The sequence below is a fragment of the Crinia signifera genome, chromosome 9 (genome assembly GCF_055691185.1).
Source record: "Crinia signifera chromosome 9, ASM5569118v1, whole genome shotgun sequence".
Classification (NCBI taxonomy): Eukaryota; Metazoa; Chordata; class Amphibia; order Anura; family Myobatrachidae; genus Crinia; species Crinia signifera.
Genome location: NC_139225.1, coordinates 23,800,595 through 23,819,968, shown reverse-complemented (window position 1 = coordinate 23,819,968; position 19,374 = coordinate 23,800,595). Strand labels below are relative to the sequence as shown.

Sequence of the window (19,374 nt, the reverse complement as noted above, 5' to 3'; positions counted from 1 at the left end):
GGAAGGCGATGTTAGCTCAGGGTACTGGATCCTCCACGCCAAACAAACAGTTATATCCGATATATGAAAATTAATGTTTGCTACATGTAGTCTCTTGTTAAGCCCGAGTGATTTATGTATTGGGTACTTGTGTATTAGCAGGGTGCCCTCGCGTAGTTTGCGTAGTGGTGTGTTGAGAATACCAATACACCACTATGCTGGCTACGTAAGTTACGTAACTTGCTCAGGAGCTGTGCTAATACACAATGGTTCATATCCCCACTATCCACATCATACCCCCAGTGTCCACGTCAGCGTGGAGTTAATTTTATAAAGTGTGGCGAGCTCAGCTCGCCATCGAGCCCGAAGCATGGCGAGCACAGTGACCCCCACGAGGAGACGCGTATTCGCATCCCCTTGCGGTACTCGCTGCGCTTGACACACTTTATAGAATTAACTTCACGCCCACGTGGATAGTGGGGATATGATTGTGTTGATAGTGTGTGTGTATGTGTAGTGCATTATACTTACCCTTGACGATTTGCCCGGCGCCAGCGTTCCCCTCCTCCAGCACTTGCCTCCTCCATGTCACTCCTAGTTAATGGTGTCCCCGGCACCAGCGGTCCCCTCCTCCGGCACTCGCCTCCTCCACTCCCCAGTGGCAGCAATGTATGCAATTAGCGTAGTGCCGCTGGTGGAGCAGGGAAACCATGTGATGCTCCCCCAGCGGCAGTACGCTGAATTACGTACATTTCTACTGCCGGGGAGTGTCATGGAGGAGGCGACTGCCGGAGGAGGGGAACGCTGGCGCCGGGGACATCGTTGAGGGTAAGTATAATGCACCACACACACATTAGCAGGGTGCCCGGATACGCTACGCTGACCATGTAGCCTAAGATACGTTGTCAGCATAGTGTAGCCGGGTGCCCTGCTAATACACAAGTTCTCTAAGCTTCAAAAGTGATAAAATGGAGAGTGATAAACAGCCAGCCAATCAGCTCCTGTCTGACATTTTTCAAACACAGTCTGTGACCTAGCAGGTAGGAGCTGATTGGCTGGCTGCTTATCACTCTCCCTTTTATCACTTTTGAAGCTTAGAGAATCTGGCCCAAATAGTGGTCTACCCCCTGCTGTAATTGCAGACAGGGTCATGGTTGGTTTACCTTGGTTTTTATAGGATATTTGGCAGCGTCGTGGCTTTTCAGTCAGTCTTGCATGTGCGCATGTTCTTCTGTATGATGGGGCCACGTACAAGCAGTGTAGGGTGTTGTGCTGGCTTTTTGCAATAGTTCACAATGTGTTTTTGCACTCTTAATCAACGAGCAACTGTTACTCGCTTACCTGTGGGACAACATTAGCCAGGGTAATCCAGGCATTTTACAAGCAAACAGAAATGCAGATGAGGGGAAAGTTCCTTGTGACTGACCTCCATCTGGCTGTGACCCTCTGACCTGTTACGTGTAAATATTAATCCAATCTGTGTGCACAAACAGCAGACCTGCTCTTTGGTTGGAATGAGCAATTGATGCGAGTGGCTCCTATGTAGGTAGCTTTTAAGTTGTCGCCGCCACCATTTCAGCCACCTAGTTTTCTCTCCCCTCCTGCCTCCTCCCAGCTCTCCTCTCCTGCCTGCATTACCTCTTCCCACTCCTTGGAGGAGCCGCTCTTCCCACCTCCACCCTTCTCTCCTCCCCTGCCTGCATTGTCTCTTCCTGCTCTCTGGAGGATCCACTCTCCTCACCTGCCTCCACCCTTCTCCCCTCCCCTGCCTGCAGTAACTCTTCCTACACCCTGGAGGAACCGCGCTTTCCCCCTCTGTCTTTAGTCTTCTCTCCTCCCCTGCCTGCAGTGCCTCTTCTATCTCCCTGAAGGGGATACAGTCACTTGGTCGACAAGAGAAAGGTCAACATGCATTGGGTCAACCACTGAAGGTTGACATGCATGAAGGTCAACATGTCTGATTGGCGTGGGGTTTGGTCGACACATGCATTAGGTCAACATGGGTTTTTCACTTAAAGCCGACATGTGCTGAGAGTGGTATTTCATGCCCTACTGTCCACCAGGGCGTGGTGGGGGAAAAAAAAGTGTCCAGTGCGCAGCAAGCTGTGTGAGGACACTCAAGATTCGACACGGATTAGTAAAAGTTAAACCTCTTTTGACTCTTAACCTTGGCCATGATGACCTAATGACCTTATCAACCTCACACCATGTCGACCTTCAGACATGCCGACTTTCAGTGGTGGACCTAATGCATGTTGACCTTCCTCTTGTCGACCCATTACCCCCCTGAAGGAGCCACTCTCCCAACCTACCTCCACCCTTCTGCCTCCACCCTTCTCTCATCCCCTGCCTGCATTGCCTCACCTCTCTTAAGTTGTGTTCCCTTCCTCGCCTCTTTAGTTCTATCCACTCCTCCGCCCTTTCTCTTCTATCTAGTTCTATCCCCTCCTCCTGCTCTCCCTTTTTCGCCTCTCTAGTTCTATTCCCTCCTCGTCCTCCTCTCCCTTCCTTGACTCTCTTTAGCTCTATCCCCCCCCTCCACCTCCTCCACTCCCTTCCTTGCCTCTTTAGTTCTATCCCATCCTCCTTCTCCTCTACCTTCCTTGCCTCTCTTTAGTGTTATTGCCTCCTCCTTCCTCGCTGCTTTAGTTCTTTCCCCTCCTCCTCCTCCCTCTCCTCTCATTAGCTCTATCCCCTCCTCCTTGCCCCTCTATAGTTCTATCCCCTCCTCCTCCTCTCCCGTCCTCGCCTCTCAAGTTCTATCCCCTCCTCTCCCTTCCTCGCCTCTCTTTAGTTCTATCCCCTCCTCCTCCTCTCCCGTCCTCACCTCTCAAGTTCTATCCCCTCCTCTCCCTTCCTCGCCTCTCTTTAGTTCTATCCCCTCCCCCTCCTCTCCCGTCCTCGCCTCTCAAGTTCTATCCCCTCCTCCTCCTCTCCCGTCCTCGCCTCTCAAGTTCTATCCCCTCCTCTCCCTTCCTCGCCTCTCTTTAGTTCTGTCCCCTCCTCCTTCTCTCCCGTCCTCGCCTCTCAAGTTCTATCCCCTCCTCTCCCTTCCTCGCCTCTCTATAGTTCTATCCCCTCCTCTTCCTCTGCCGTCCTCGCCTCTCTTTAGTTCTATCCCCTCCTCTTCCTCTGCCGTCCTCGCCTCTCTATAGTTCTATCCCCTCCTCTTCCTCTCCCGTCCTCGCCTCTCAAGTTCTATCCCCTCCTCTCCCTTCCTCGCCTCTCTTTTGTTCCATCCCCCCTCCTTCTCTCCCTTCCTCGCCTCTCTATAGTTCTATCCCCTCCTCCACCGTCCTTGCCTCTCAAGTTCTATCCCTTCCTTGCCTCTCTAGTTCTATCCCCTCCTCCTCTCCCTTCCTCATCTCTCTAGTTCTATCCCCTCCTCCTCCTCCTCTCCCTTCCTTGCATCTCTTTAGTAGTTCTGTTACCTCCTCCTCCTCCTCTTCCTTCCTTGCCTCTCTTTAGTTCTATTGCCCTCTCCTCTCTATAGTTCTATCCCCCTCCTCCTCCTTCCTCACCTCTCTATAGTTCTATCCCCTCCTCCTCCTCTCCCTTAATCGCCTCTCTATAGTTCTATCCCCCCCGCGCCGCCTCCTCTCCCTTCATCGCCTCTCTATAGTTCTATCCCCTCCTCCTCCTCTCCCTTAACCTCACATCTTTTTGTCCTATCCCCTGCACCTCCTCTTTCATTCTGTACCCCATCTTCATCATTTGTAAATCAAACAACCAAATGCTTTCTACACCTGTTCCCAGCCTTGCTAGCCTGCAGCCATACTTGGTCAGATACTCTCATCCAAATGTTTCCAGCTATTGTATTATCATTTTATTTCTTGCGTTTGCGTTTATTGCATGGAATGTACAAGATGCCCCCCACCCCCATACAATCACTTTATGCTGTGAATAATTGATAATATTGAACACCCATTCGATAGGTTGTTAAGGTAATTGACTCTCCTTCTGTTCTGCGGGAAAGCCTCTTTTCCCTATAGATCGTTAGGAGAACAATAGGTCTGTGTCAACATAATAGAGGCCAGTGTGTGTTCTGTGATCAGTGTAATGTACATGCACTATTGATCTGTTACACCACAGCAGGTAGTTTCTCTGTGCAACACCTCCTCCATGGGGGGATTTCATCACATTGTCTAACAAGTGACAAGTCACAAAGAAAACGCAGAATCAACTGTTGCCTCAATAGACCTTCAAACCGCTCCAGTTTGGGTGGGCGAAGGCTTTTTTTGTAATGCTTCACCATAAGAGCAGACCTAGAATGACTGGTGGATTCAAATACAGGGGTGGAGTCAGTCACAGCAGCTCAAATGAATGCAAAATTAGCTTTTGGTCAATTGCCATAAGGATGTAGGGAGGACTTAAGCTACCTGGAAAGCCCCATACACACTAGGCGATATTGTTAACAATATCACTCAGAAAGCGATCAGTGTGGACACTCAATATTGTTAACAATGCGCTCTCCTGCACACCGTTAACGATGATTGATGTCTTGCAGGTCAATTTGGCAATATAGCAAAACAACCTGCATATTTAGCAGGTTCCGGTGACGTCACTGAACGATATCGGCGATTGATATCGTTCAGTGTGTACGGACTATATCGACTTGGCGGGTTGGCCCCTTTCACACCAGCCTAATCCCTGCATTCTGTGGTGTGAGGGAGCTTGGCTGCCTGGGAATGGCCAGGTGATAAATGCTGTGTGCCAAAGGTTACTTGGAGGGCTGTTGCGGCGCAACGTGCCACTGTTGATAAAGATTGTATGACAGACGACCAATGAAATCCCGAGACTGACGCCCCACTGGCTCTGACAGGACGCAGGCCATTCTAGGCATGGCATATTACAGCCAATCACCACGCCGCTGATCCAGCTCCCCATAGTGGTGGGTGGACGCTTTGATAGGAAGCCAGGTAAGTTCTTTCACACTGGCCAGTAACCTGTGAAGGTCCCGGAAGCAAACCAGGGTTGAAATCCTGGCACATCAGTCCCGGGATTTTGGCCCTGGAGCCTTTTACACCAGCTTAAGTCCCGGGATATTCCCGTGGCCAATACGGGAGTTTTGGCTGGTGTAAAAGGGGTATTTAGTGTATATGGGGCTTTTTATTGCCTTCCCGAAGCCTCATTAAGGGGTGTTGCTGCCTCTTATCTGATGCCTCCGAAACAATGATGCCTTCTTTAATTGAGTGATTTCAGATAGGATGTTGGAAGTGTGTTTGGCATTGTAAGGCGACATCTGCTGACTCGTGCGCCCGTCTTCCACCGCACGCTGTGTTAAGCTGGCATCTGCTTGCTGCACTCCAGAAGAGAAGATTTGATGTTACCTGCTGGTCATTTCCTAGCATTGAATTATTTATTCTGTCTGCAGCTCTTGAGCTAAAGAATTTCAGTGCTGCCTCTTCAGCGGGAGGAGGGGGATATGGATGCGGGAGATGGGGGATGTGTATTGCTCTTAAATGTCTTAAATGTACATTGTCGGGAAATCAGCTGATCATGCAGATTTATTTCATCTGTTTCCTTTATTACATTTGTGGTTTTTTTTTGTGCATTTTCTAGATTTTACATTTGCATTTTTACCTGTAAGCCATCAGGGACTCTCTGCTGCCTGCCATGCAGTGGGGGCCCCCTGTAAACTTAGTCGTGATTGTTGCTCTTGTCCTTTTATATATAAATAGCTGAAGGACGAATTTTATGACTTAATTATTTTCTGTGATGCCGTTGCCTGAGCTGAGCACATCATATACCGAATCTCCTTGGTATGCAGACTTGCACAATTATATTGGAGTTGTAATTGGTTGCTTCTTTTTGGAGTTCTGTGGCAAAAGGGCCACCTGCCAATCATCGTGCATCACCATTGTGCTCTGGAAAATATGACCGTTTGTGAACTCACCCTGTGCACCTACTGTGACCGTTAGACCTGCTGGGTGGTCTGGAAACTATGACCGTTATTTGCAGCCATCCACGAAGCAGGGATTTTCAGCTTCTAAGTGGGTAAAATGTTCCACCCAGATAATCTTGAAACCAGGAACATCAGTTTAGTTTTATTTGTTCTGTTGTCTGTGTGCGGCATATATCCACAAAGAGAATATTTGAGTATCTTGGATCGGCTGCGTGGGGATACTAGGGCTTGGATAAAACCACTGCCATTATTGTTTTGCAGGGCATGATGGAAGTTTTAGTTCTACGAGTTGAAAAACCCCTGTATAAAATATTTTTTCTGAATACACCTGATCATATACAGTACAATATGGGGGTTATTCTGGTTCACTCCTTCTGCCAAATTCCTTCTCAAAGGGACAAAACCATGTGCACTGCAGGTGGGGCAGATGTAACTTGTGCAGAGAGAGTTAGATTTGGGTGGGGTTTTACTTCAAAGTGAGATCTATTTTGCAGTGTAAAAATAAAGCAGCCAGTATTTACCCTGCACAGAAACAAAATATCTCACCCAAATCTAATTCTCTCTGCACATTTTACATCGGCCCCCCCTGCAGTGCACATGGTTCTGTCTATTTAAGAAGGATTTTGCCAGAAGGAGTGAACCAGAATATCCCCCTATAATATATTTAAAATAATACCCTCCTTTTCCTTGATGCATTGGTATTCGGATGATGATACAACAGTGTCTAGGTCAACGGTCAAAATGTGGACGCAAGCAAAATGTCAACATGGCGATGGTCGACGCATAAAAAGGGTTGACATGCGTTTTTTCACGATTTTTTATTTTCTTCATTTGTTGGACTCTTATTATTTATGATCCTCGTGGACTTCAATTGGGAATGCTAAAGGGCGCAGAGCGCAGCTAAGTCCCAGGCGCGTCGCATGGTGAGACTATGCGCTACATTAATTCGGGGTCAACATTGACACCAATAAAAGGTGAAAACTTCATGTTGACCTTTTCACGTGTCGACCAGTCCTAGCGTATGTCGACTTTTTGTTGTGGGCCTTCATGCCGTCAATCCTTTGATCCAAACCCCAATGCATTATGGCTGATTTACACTGAGGAAGGTATAACAAATATATTTGAAAACTGGGTAATTGTGTATTATCACGGCGCCCACGATTTCCATCGTATGGACTCCTAAAAATCTCATTGCATCGCATCCCCCTGGAATATTGCGGAATGCGTTGCGATGCAATTTTTAATTGTACAAGCACCCATGCCATGAGATGTGATGGGTGCTTAAAATGAGATGTAATCCCCAGTATCCACGCCATCCCGAAGCATGGCGAGCGCAGTGAGCCCTGCAAGGGGCGGCGGTACGTGTCCTGCGACCTTTTCATACCCCCACTATCCACGTCGGCCTGGAGTTGATTTTAGATAGTGTGGCGAGTGGCCACGAAAGGGCATCTAATGGATGGACCACTTTATCTAATAAGCCACTTTTTGGCATGTTTTAGTCTGGAATTTAAAAGGGCAACGCTCTTATTTTAAATTTTTTTACGGACCACAAGGTCTTTGGGGGGGTGTATTCAACCCCAGCCACTATTTCCACCATTGTAAATAGTGACCCTCGCCTATTGAATGCTGCTGTTACCGACAGCATTGAAGGCAGTTTCCCCCAAAACAGATCCATCTTTAAAACAAGTCTGATTTGTTTTGTCGGAAACGGCCGTGGATTGTCTAATTCATGCCCATTTTCCGCCAGTGCCGGAAACTCTGTGGAACATTTGAATTCCAACTGTCGAGTTACTGTTGAATGGAATGAAAGCTGCCTGGTATTCTGACTGTTGGGACGTCCTGGATCGAATACACCCTTTGGCTTTTACAATCAATAATAGGACAAACTCAATAAATTGAATGTTACAATGACACAAATAGGGTGGCCAATCCCGGGATCGGGATCGGCGGGATCCCGGGATTTGGCCTAAAAACCTCCGGGATTTGAATCCCGGGATTGGATCTTCCAATCCCGGGATTTCGGGATTATATGCGCATGTGCATATCTAATGCCGGGCAGCGTCTGAGCGAGTGCTCAGACGCTACCCAGGAGTTCCTGATCCCCAGACTGCAGTCTGGAGCGGGTATGGGCAGTCCGACCTGCGCAGCGTGACCTCTGACCATCACGCTGCGCAGGTCGGACTGCCCATACCCGCTCCAGAATCATCTCTCACCATTGAGTCCGGACCTGGCAGCGTCGGCCCCCTCCGGGCGGCTCTGCTGCTGCTGCTGCTACCGACGCCTCCCGCTCCTATCAGCAGAATGTCTGCCCTGCTCCCGGCCGCCCGTGTAAGTAAATGAATGTGCGGGGCGGCTGGAGCGGGGGGGACTGGGCTTCTTTGTACATGATTTTTGGCCTAAACTGCTTAGAGATGCCAATCCCGGAATCCCGGGATTGAGCATTTTTCAATCCCGATTCCCGGGATTGAAAAAATGCCCTGGGATTGGCATCCCTAGACACAAAGCGAAATCTTCAATCCACAGATTGATGACGAATCACCTTGATATGTGCGTTTCCACCGTAAGACAGCGCAATGGTTGAATGATGCTCATTTCCGGAGATATTGTTTGTAATAATATTATATATTGTATGTTGCTTTCTCTGTTAATTTTTTCCTTTTTTTTTTTTTTTTTCTTCCGCTTTCCAGTTCCTGTGCCTGAAGAATATACGAACATTTTTGAAAGTCTGTCACGACAAGTTTGGTCTAAGGAACTGCGAGCTCTTCGACCCCTTTGATCTTTTCGATGTCCGGGATTTCGGAAAGGTAATAAGCCATTTCCTCCTGTCGCTGCGCTTGTTCTTACCCTAGAGAGCGATTTTAAAATCCTTGGTGATCATGCAGCAGCCAGTCAGCTCCTAACTGCCATTTTTCAAACCCAGACTGTAACTTGACAGTTAGAAGTTGAGGGCCGCTCGACCGATGCGTCTTGTAAGCTTTGTTTAGTTTATTACTGCGGAAACTTTTTCTAAAGTTAAACTGTGGCCGCTGCTGATGACCTAATGGCGAGAGGTGGGAGCCTAAGATTTGCAGACCCGTTAGTCACAGTTTAAATGGTCTTTCATGTGTGTGACTAATGCAGCAAATCCCATCTCCTCCTAGACCAGGAATGCTGTCTGCACCGCAACGGGCATGTTAAATAGGTAAATGAAATGTTGGGTGTCTGATTGTCGATGACCCTTCTCTCCAGCCCGGGAGCCTCTTGTAGCCTCCCCGTTCTCCGGTGACCGATGCTCTTGGTCCAGAGAGCACAATACTGGTCCAGCTTTTGTCCTGCGCAGTGGAATGCATCTGTGCTGGTTTGCTGCACCTACTCGCTGGCACCAGATGTATTTTTAACTCAATGTGACCTTCTCCCCAAAACCTCCGCTCATGGTTTTACAGATGGTGAAGCCTGGAGAATGTGTTCAGTCAATGACTACATCGTGTCTCAATTAGGGTGTTAATGAACTGTTGGATTGTGCATTAGGAGGATACTACAACCGTGTGCTGCATGTCGGCACTTTCTGGGGTGTCTGATGACGCATAATGGAGAAGGGGCACACCGATTTATTGTGGTGGGGTTGCAGAGCTCTTTAGACTCCTGTTCCCTTAATTCGGCCTATTTGAGGGGGAATGGGTCATTGCTTCGACCCATGTAAGGTTGACATGGCTTATGTCAATACATTACATAGGTTGTAGGGTCAACACAAGCATTAGGTCGACAATGGCGAGGTCAACATGAGTTTTTCACCTTTTTTTACCCAAATGTTGACATGGACATTCAGACACTCTTCTATTCTCTCTCCACGCCCTAGTGGATGATGGGGCATGGAATACTGCCTGTCGGCACATGTCTGCACAAAAGAAAACGTGGACCTTTTGACCGTCAACCTAGCCGTTGTCCACCAAATGCTTGTGATGACCTTCAACCATGTCAACCGTCAGTGGTCGACACAATATGTAAACGACCGTATACCGGTTAAGGAATCTGTGGACAGCTGTGATGTTAAATTAAGATCACCCATGGTGGCGTACGCTGTTTAATAATTCCAAGTCCCCAAATCCAGTGTCTTTTTGCCCCATGGTCAAGTCCGACCTACCGATATCCAGTTGGTTGCTGGAGTAACCTGATTTGCCGGTAATACACAGCGTTCCGGGACATACGTCGTTGGAGCAGGAGATATTAAAGCAGGTGAATAATTTAAATGGATGCTAAATCTCTGCGGCTTGATATTTCGGGTCTACTGTAACCCTTTACCTGCGGCGGCCACGCTCCACCATCTCGCTGGGCATAAGGTTGTGTTTCAGATTGCCGAGGAGACCCAGTGACAATGACCATGCATAATTCATATGTCCTGCGCTAGAGATACAGGAAGACGAGGCCAGAATATAAATAGGCCACCTTGCCTGCTCGTCACTCTGGGAGTCGCGCTGTGTAGCGGAGATTATTAATAAGACGCCAGTGACCCGGGAGCTGGCCGGGGACACGGCGCATTTATCACCCGATTGGAATTTACTACCACCTACAATTAATAATGCAGGAACAAGTAGGGAGAGATGGAAATTATTCTCCAGTTAACGAGTAGAAATTATTCTTAATTTAGGTCTTCCTGGGGGTATAAAGGACAGTTGTTAATTATCTCGATGGCCGCAGCCTCCATGACTCTTTTGGAATGGTGGCAAGCGGCGGCAATCCTAAAAGACACTTGCAGAAAACATTTGCCTGCTTTATAAAGCGAAGCGGATACCGCCGTAGCCTTCTATAAAACATTATGGACCGGTACAAAGCCCTGGTGACTGGTAAATTAAACCTACCTGCATTGCTTTAGGTGAGCATTCAACCGGGCAGCTTTGATGAGCTACCGTGATCAGCCGAGCAACAGATGGAAAAGCATTTCCTCACAGACCAGATGTCCTGCCGTCCATCTGAACCCAGCGGGGGGGGGGGGGGGGGGGGGGTGCAGCTGACCTCTGACCCTGGGCACTTTGGCTAATTGAGAGAAGATGGATCCACTTTGATCTCCAGAATGACAGAAAGATAAATCATTGGGCTTTGTTTGCACCTGTTCCACAGGCCATTCATTACCTGCCTGACATGAAAGTGCATCTGAGTAGTTAATGCGCATTGGATGGTAAATGGGGCGTATCCGATTCAGTAGGGCTGAGCATGGCCTGTCTGTCCTAATCTGCATTGTATAGGACGGAAACATTTATTTTATAATTAGAGACGGAAGATCAGTCATGTAATCCACTAACTCTGTCCCCGGGACCTGACAGGTCATGATTATCAAATCACCTGCAGATTTTTAGGGCGAATTCAATTGGCTGCAAAAAAACGTGATTTTACGGCAAATCACAAAAAGGGCCTAATCAATTGTCCGTGATTTATGAAATTTTACAGTGACTTTCAATTCACCACCGCTGAGCAGGGGAAAACTTGGGGAAAATTCACATTTTAACTTAAAATTTTTGGGATTCGGTTAAGAATGACGCATTAAGGGGTTTATTTACAAAGCTGGGAGACCTATTGAACAAGGGATGATGCTGTGGGCAACCAATTAGAATCTACTACTTATTTCTTTAGCACCTTCTACAAATGGAATCTGTTTGGTTGTCCAGAGCAACATCACATCTTCAATAGAACTCCCATCCTGCAAATTGATGGAAGTTGGGCCCCAAGTTATGGGACAGGTATTCTTGGGTGCTTTAGGAGTGGGACAAGTCTTTTTAGGCTTGCAGGTGGGAGTAATCTTATTTTATTTATTTTTTTAATTTGAATTTGTTTGAAAGTGGTGTAAAATAACCCCAATTTTATTTTAATGAAAAAACACTTGCCTTCAATAACTTTTTTTTAAACCAACTTAAGTACCCAAAATACTAATAGGCAAATCGCGAGCGCACGCAAACCCGGAAAAAGCCCATTTTCACAACAAAAAATCAGGAAAAGCCACAAAAATGTTCGCGCTAAATCAACGCAATTTTGCCGCTAATTGACAACTTGTTCTACACACCAGTGACCTTCAAAATGTGACCCATGTGGGGTCCTAAGGACAGAAGTTGAGACTGACTGAATTCTATAATCATGTCTTTAAACTAATTGTAGTGTAATCTATTCTCCAAACATCCGATTTTGCATGGTCTGATCTGTTAATCCTATGCGCCAATTATCGCCTATGTAGATCTTACTTGTAAAGTGACTGAAACAGATTCCTATTCCCTCGGGAGTCTGGGGGATTTCAGTGCAGAGAGGGAAAGATTAAAGGCCGTTAACTACGTTTCAGTAATAATCACTTTGTCTCTTTAATAATTTATACTTACCAGCTCTAACGGGTACTTACCTGTGTTGCGGCATCATTATTCCGGTAGTGTCAGTAAAGGAGAGAGATAAAATATCAGCCAATAAGATCCTAACTGTTGTTTAACAAGCGCAGCCCGTAACCTTGGCAGGAGCTGGTTGGTTGTTACTTTGAGCAAGATGTACTAAGCTTGAAAAGTGATCAAATGGGGAGTGATAATCCACCAGCCAATCAGCTCTTAACTTCCATGTTACAGGCGGTGTTTTGAAAAATCTGGGGGTTTATCACTCTCCATTTTATCACTTTTCAAGCTTAGTACATCTGGCTCTTTATCTCCATCTGTTTTAACTCTCTCCAAGGCTTTACGGAGACTGTGATCCTTCACGTCATTCACTGGCCAATGGAGCTTGCAATCTACAGTATATGTCCCCAGGTACACACTCAGGTCGAAGTTACTCAGAAACCAGTTCCTCTGTCACAGGCATGGGAAACCATTGGCCCTCCAGCTGTTATTGAACTACGCATCCCAGCATGCCCTGCAACAGTTTCACTAATTGGCCATGCTAAAACTGTTGCAGAGTATGCTGTGATGTGTAGTTCAACAACAGCTGGAGGGCCGAAGGTTCCCCATCCCTGCTCTATCATTATCTATAATGCAGGAGGAACCCACGTACACACTGCCTGTATTATGGATAGTAATGGTAACCATATCGGCCGCTCTTGCTGTAATCAGGGTTCTTTCCGCCCATAAACAAAAGGCGCTGAGATTTCTAGATGCAGGAGTCCTTCCTTTATAGTCCATAACATTCCATGGATATGTATTTTCCTACCGGCACACAGAGGTAAGACCGGGATAAATCACAATTGGGCCTCTTGCCAATACCTTGCCACATCTCCTGACCGGTCTATGGGCCTTATTCTGGTTCACTCCTTCTGCCAAATTCCTTCATAGATGGACAAAACCATGTGCACTGCAGGTGGGGTAGATGTTACTTGTGCATAGAGAATTAGATTTGGGTGGGATTTTACTTCAAAGTGAGATCTATAGTGCAGTGTAAAACTAAAGCAGCCAGTATTTACCCTGCACAGAAACAAAATAACTCACCCAAATCTAATTCTCTCTGCACATTTTACATCTGCCCCCCTGCAGTGCAGCATGGTTTTGTCCATCTAAGAAGGAATTTGCCAAAAGGAGTGAACTAAAATAAGGCCCCATCTCCCTGCAGTCAGTGGGGAACCCATGCTGGGCTTTTTAGTTCCACAGCCTCTGCTCTGTCGCAGATTCGTTTTCCTGATGGTTCTTTTTTTTTGTCTTTATAGTAAAGAGATTATTTCCCCCATTGAGTCTGGAGCTTTCGCAGCCACGTGTAATGGTCATGCTGGTTTTAGAAAAGTCGTCTAATGAAATATGAAAGGCGCGTTTCTCTGCTCGCTCCTGCAGGCTCTGGCGTCTGCTGTCCTATTTCTTTTTCATCCACTATGTCTCCTGCTGAATCTGTCTCCCCTTTCTGCCGTGCATAGCAAACCGCTGGCGCGGTGGCCCTTAGCGGTTCCTCAGTACGTAGGGGGTACATAGGCAGCTGTTACTGCTACAACTCTTGTGACATGAAAGGCCAGGAAAATCCTCTGACATTCGGAAATTCAGGCTGTATGCTAACCCCCCACAAATCTGCTGCCGAGGCCTGCACCCCCTTATCTTGATCATTTGGGAGCACAAGGAAGCTGAAATAATGGTAAAATGAATTATTGGTGCAAAATTGTATTCACAGAAATAGGGGTTCAGCTTCCTGTACTCCAGGTTATGCAGGGGTTACACTGTGATATATACACCCTATATTACTGTCCTGCACGTCCGGGTGTGAGGGTCAGCTTCCTGTACACCCGGCAATGCAGGGGTTACACTGTGATATATACACCCTGTATTACTGTCCTGCACGTCGGGGTGTGAGGGTCACCTTCCTGTACACCCAGCAATGCAGGGGTTACACTGTGATATATACACCCTGTATTACTGTCCTGCACATCAGGGTGAGTGTCAGCTTCCTGTACACCCGGCAGTGCAGGGGTTACACTGTGATATATACACCCTGTATTACTGTCCTGCACGTCCGGGTGTGAGTGTCAGCTTCCTGTACACCCGGCAGTGCAGGGGTTACACTGTGATATATACACCCTGTATTACTGTCCTGCACATCAGGGTGAGTGTCAGCTTCCTGTACAGCCGGCAGTGCAGGGGTTACACTGTGATATATACACCCTGTATTACTGTCCTGCACGTCCGGGTGTGAGGGTCAGCTTCCTGTACACCCGGCAGTGCAGGGGTTACACTGTGATATATACACCCTGTGTTACTGTCCTGCACGTCGGGGTGTGAGGGTCAGCTTCCTGTACACCCAGCAGTGCAGGGGTTACACTGTGATATATACACCCTGTATTACTGTCCTGCACGTCCGGGTGTGAGGGTCAGCTTCCTGTACAGCCGGCAATGCAGGGGTTACACTGTGATATATACACCCTGTATTACTGTCCTTCACATCAGGGTGAGTGTCAGCTTCCTGTACACCTGGAAGTGCAGGGGTTACACTGTGATATATACACCCTGTATTACTGTCCTGCACGTCCGGGTGTGAGGGTCAGCTTCCTGTACACCCGGCAGTGCAGGGGTTACACTGTGATATATACACCCTGTATTACTGTCCTGCACATCAGGGTGAGTGTCAGCTTCCTGTACACCCGGCAATGCAGGGGTTACACTGTGATATATACACCCTGTATTACTGTCCTGCACGTCGGGGGAGGTGAGGGTCAGCTTCCTGTACACCCAGCAGTGCAGGGGTTACACTGTGATATATACACCCTGTATTACTGTCCTGCACGTCTGGGTGTGAGGGTCAGCTTCCTGTACACCCGGCAATGCAGGGGTTACACTGTGATATATACACCCTGTATTACTGTCCTTCACATCAGGGTGAGTGTCAGCTTCCTGTACACCCGGCAATGCAGGGGTTACACTGTGATATATACACCCTGTATTACTGTCCTGCACGTCCGGGTGTGAGGGTCAGCTTCCTGTACACCCGGCAGTGCAGGGGTTACACTGTGATATATACACCCTGTATTACTGTCCTGCACGTCAGGGTGTGAGGGTCAGCTTCCTGTACACCCGGCAATGCAGGGGTTACACTGTGATATATACACCCTGTATTACTGTCCTGCACGTCAGGGTGTGAGGGTCAGCTTCCTGTACACCCGGCAATGCAGGGGTTACACTGTGATATATACACCCTGTATTACTGTCCTTCACATCAGGGTGAGTGTCCGCTTCCTGTACAGCCGGCAGTGCAGGGGTTACACTGTGATATATACACCCTGTATTACTGTCCTTCACATCAGGGTGAGTGTCAGCTTCCTGTACACCCGGCAATGCAGGGGTTACACTGTGATATATACACCCTGTATTACTGTCCTGCATGTCCGGGTGTGAGGGTCAGCTTCCTGTACACCCAGCAGTGCAGGGGTTACAATGTGATATATACACCCTGTATTACTGTCCTGCACGTCCGGGTGTGAGGGTCAGCTTCCTGTACACCCAGCAGTGCAGGGGTTACACTGTGATATATACACCCTGTATTACTGTCCTTCACATCAGGGTGAGTGTCAGCTTCCTGTACAGCCGGCAATGCAGGGGTTACACTGTGATATATACACCCTGTATTACTGTCCTTCACATCAGGGTGAGTGTCAGCTTCCTGTACACCCGGCAATGCAGGGGTTACACTGTGATATATACACCCTGTATTACTGTCCTGCACGTCCGGGTGTGAGGGTCAGCTTCCTGTACACCCGGAAGTGCAGGGGTTACACTGTGATATATACATTCCTACTACTGTCCTGCATTTCAGTGTGTCAGTGTCGGCTTCCTGTACACCCAGCAGCAGGGGTAATGCTGTGGACATCTAAGTGGTCCCGCATTGGGTCCTCTGTCTCCCATCCATCCCATGGAGCCCTCTGCTGTTACTGTGTAGTGTTAGCTGTTCCCAGTTAGGCCGGGAGTAGGCCGCTGGAGGTCAGGTCAGATTTGTCCAGTAGAGAGTACGGGCCATTTACCCAGCTGATAGCTCCCTGGGATCCTCCAGGGATATTATTGATTATCGGTGCCCAAATTGTGGCATCCAAAAACAATTCAATTCCTCCCTGTTGTTGAGATAAGAGCATGATCTCTCCCTATTCCTCATTGCTGGGTATTAAACTAGGCCATAGGATCAGATCTGCCTGGTAGCCCACTGGTAACATTGCTTCTACTTAATACTTGACCCTTTGCAGTGCTGCGAGCGTTTGCGCCAGGATTGATGGTCGCCTATCACCGCATTTATCCCTCTTCTCACAGGGTCCTCATCTGATATGAACAGAAAGCTGCAGCTACCGGCTTTATTAAATATGTATGAGCTGACCTGGGAAGCCGGATAGAGGAAGACCATATGGCAGTCGTCCGTGCATGACAGCCTGCCTCTCTGGCACACGGCATTAGCATTCCGCCACCCCCATCCTGACTGCCAGCGATTCCTCAGACAGGCGATGATGAGGGCTGTGTGATGCTGTGCACGATTGTATTACCGACTAATTCGTGTTTGGTAACACACCGCAGACACCCGCAGATGAGGCTCTGATGGGGCCCAAACAGGAGCCCGTCCGTCCTAGCGGCTTCTCCCCCCCCCCCCCCCCCCCTCGCTGCACATTTCAGACCCACTTAGAAGAACAAGCTCTTGGCAGACTGAACTAATTACATATTTAACATTGACATCCGTATTTGTAAATAGAATTTGAGAGGATGTTCTCCGAAACATATGGTCTAATTTCTGGCCTTTTTTTCTGTATCTTTTTTATTTTTTTGTGGCCATTTTTTTTTTTTCAGACAGTTGTTGGCCTTTTTCAGTAGCAAAGTATCTGTGTCCTTTCCTACGGGTGTGGGCGTATAAGTCGACATGCCCTAGGTCAAAATTGATGGATGGTCGATATTGTCAAAATGTCGACACGTAAAGATTGTCATGCGTCATTCACCTTTTTCACTAACGTCCTTGATGGGATACTGGGAATGGTCTTAAGACATTGGGTATTAGAGGGTATCCGCAGGAGACAGGCACATCTATAACTTTGAAGCTGGGTGTGCTGGCTCCTCCCCTCTGATTCCCCACCCAGGAACCAGTTTAGAAAAATGTGCCCTCAGGAGAGGATGCACACTGCTGGAGCTCCAGAGAGTTTGTCTTCAGTTTTATTTCTTTTGTTATTTTGGGGTTACTGTGTTGGACTTCACAGTATCCCTGCTTCGAGGGCAGGGCCGTTTCTAGAGGCGGACAAGCCGTGCAGCAGCCCGGGGCGCCGCACGGCTTGTCCGCCTCTGTTTGACAGCCGGGGCGCCCTGCAGCTTCCCCAATGCCGCAGCCGCCGCAGCCTCCTCTCCGGCGTCCACACACAAGCAGAGGGAGGGGAGGGGAACGCATCGCGCGTCTGTCCCTCCCCCTCGCTTAGTGTGTCACTGGGCTGTCAGCCTATCAGAGCTAGCGGGCTGGCAGCCAATAAGGAGCCAGCCCGCGGGGTATGATGGCTGATGGGCGACGGCTCAGGACAGACAGGCACACACTACACAGTGAAGGGGAAGGAAAGAAGCGCGATGCGCTCCGCTCCCCTCCCCAAGGAAGCAGCGCTGCAGCAGCACTCCCCAAGGAAGCCGAGGCAGAGGCGATGGCACAGGGGGAGACACAGACACAGTGAGTTTGCCACTGTGGGGGCATAGATCTATGGCACTGTTGGGGCATATTTGGCACTGTGGGGGCATACATCTGTGGCACTGTGGGGGCATATTTGGCACTGTGGGGGGCATATATCTGTGGCACTGTGGGGGCATATGTTTGGCACTGTGGGGGCATATGTTTGGCACTGTGGGGGCATAAGTGTGGCACTGTGGGGGCATATGTGGCGCTGTGGGGGCATATGTGGCGCTGTGGGGGCATATCTGGCACTGTGGGGGCATATATCTGTGGCACTGTGGGGGCATATGTGTGGCACTGTGGGGGTATATATTTGTGGCGCTGTGGGGGCATATCTGGCACTGTGGGGGCATATTTGGCACTGGTGGCATATGTGTGGCACTGTGGGGGCATAGCTGTCACTGTGGGGGCATATATGTGTGGCGCTGTGGGGGCATATCTGGCACTGTGGGGGCATATTAGTAAATGGCATCAGTTGTGCGTCAGCAGCGCGTGGGGCATAATTTGTAATGGCCATTACGGTGTGGGGTCTAATGGGCATCACGGTGTGCGACATAATGTGTAATTGTCATCACGGTGTGTGTGACATAATGTGTAATTGTCATCACGGTGTGTGTGACATAATGTGTAAATGTCATCACGGTGTGTGACATAATGTGTAATTGTCATCACGGTGTGCTGCATAATGTGTAATTGTCATCACCGATAAATAGTGTATAATGATTTAAGTAGCATGTCATTGTTTGGCCTTGATCTGTGAGGTGTACTAAGTCCCTGTGTGGCCTTCAGCCGGCCAATTTGAGTGCGGGAGGACAATGACAATTCCTGCGGTAACCAATGTCTGGTCATGCAGGATGCAAATGTGTGATGTAAGATAATTGTTTTCCTGCTAGACCACACCCTTACATTAAACCACACCCCCTTTTAAATTAAGCCACACCCCCTATTTCGGCGCGCGCCTCCGGCGCGTGCAATTTCCGCAGTACCATGTAATGTATTTCATTGGGGGGGGGGGGGGGGGGGGGCGCGGCGCGCATTTTTTTTCCTTCGCCCTGGGTGCTAAATTGTCTAGAAACGGCCCTGTTCGAGGGAGTCAGTTGAGGAGGGTTCAGCTGCAGGCCTCTTAAGGTACCGAGCTGTCCCTGCTGCAGGACCACTGTCCTGAGAGGGTGTTTGTACTCACGGGCATTGCGCTGCAGTGATACTCACCCCCAGCATGCCGCACACTCCTGACACAGTCCGAAGACGTCTGTGGTGAGTAGAAACCGGGGTCCCCACAGTGGGGTACCCCGGCTCATTGTGCGGCAAGATGGCGGCGGCGGCAGACGCGGTACCCTGCACAGGGGCTGCGCAGACCCCCTGTCACAAACTGGCTGCGGGTGACAGTCCCTGGGCTACCAGGGCAGATC

General features: G+C 48.7%; 1 protein-coding gene across 7 annotated transcripts in view; it reads left to right on the top strand.

Moving 5' to 3' along the window:
- VAV2 (vav guanine nucleotide exchange factor 2) overlaps positions 1 to 19,374 on the top strand; it is a 160,641-nt gene that overhangs the window by 40,484 nt on the left and 100,783 nt on the right. For all 7 annotated transcript variants that reach the window (XM_083158574.1, XM_083158575.1, XM_083158576.1 and 4 more), the window contains exon 2: positions 8,572 to 8,688. In XM_083158574.1, coding sequence (XP_083014700.1) covers positions 8,572 to 8,688 — 117 coding nt within the window. The remainder of the gene's footprint in view (positions 1 to 8,571; positions 8,689 to 19,374) is intronic.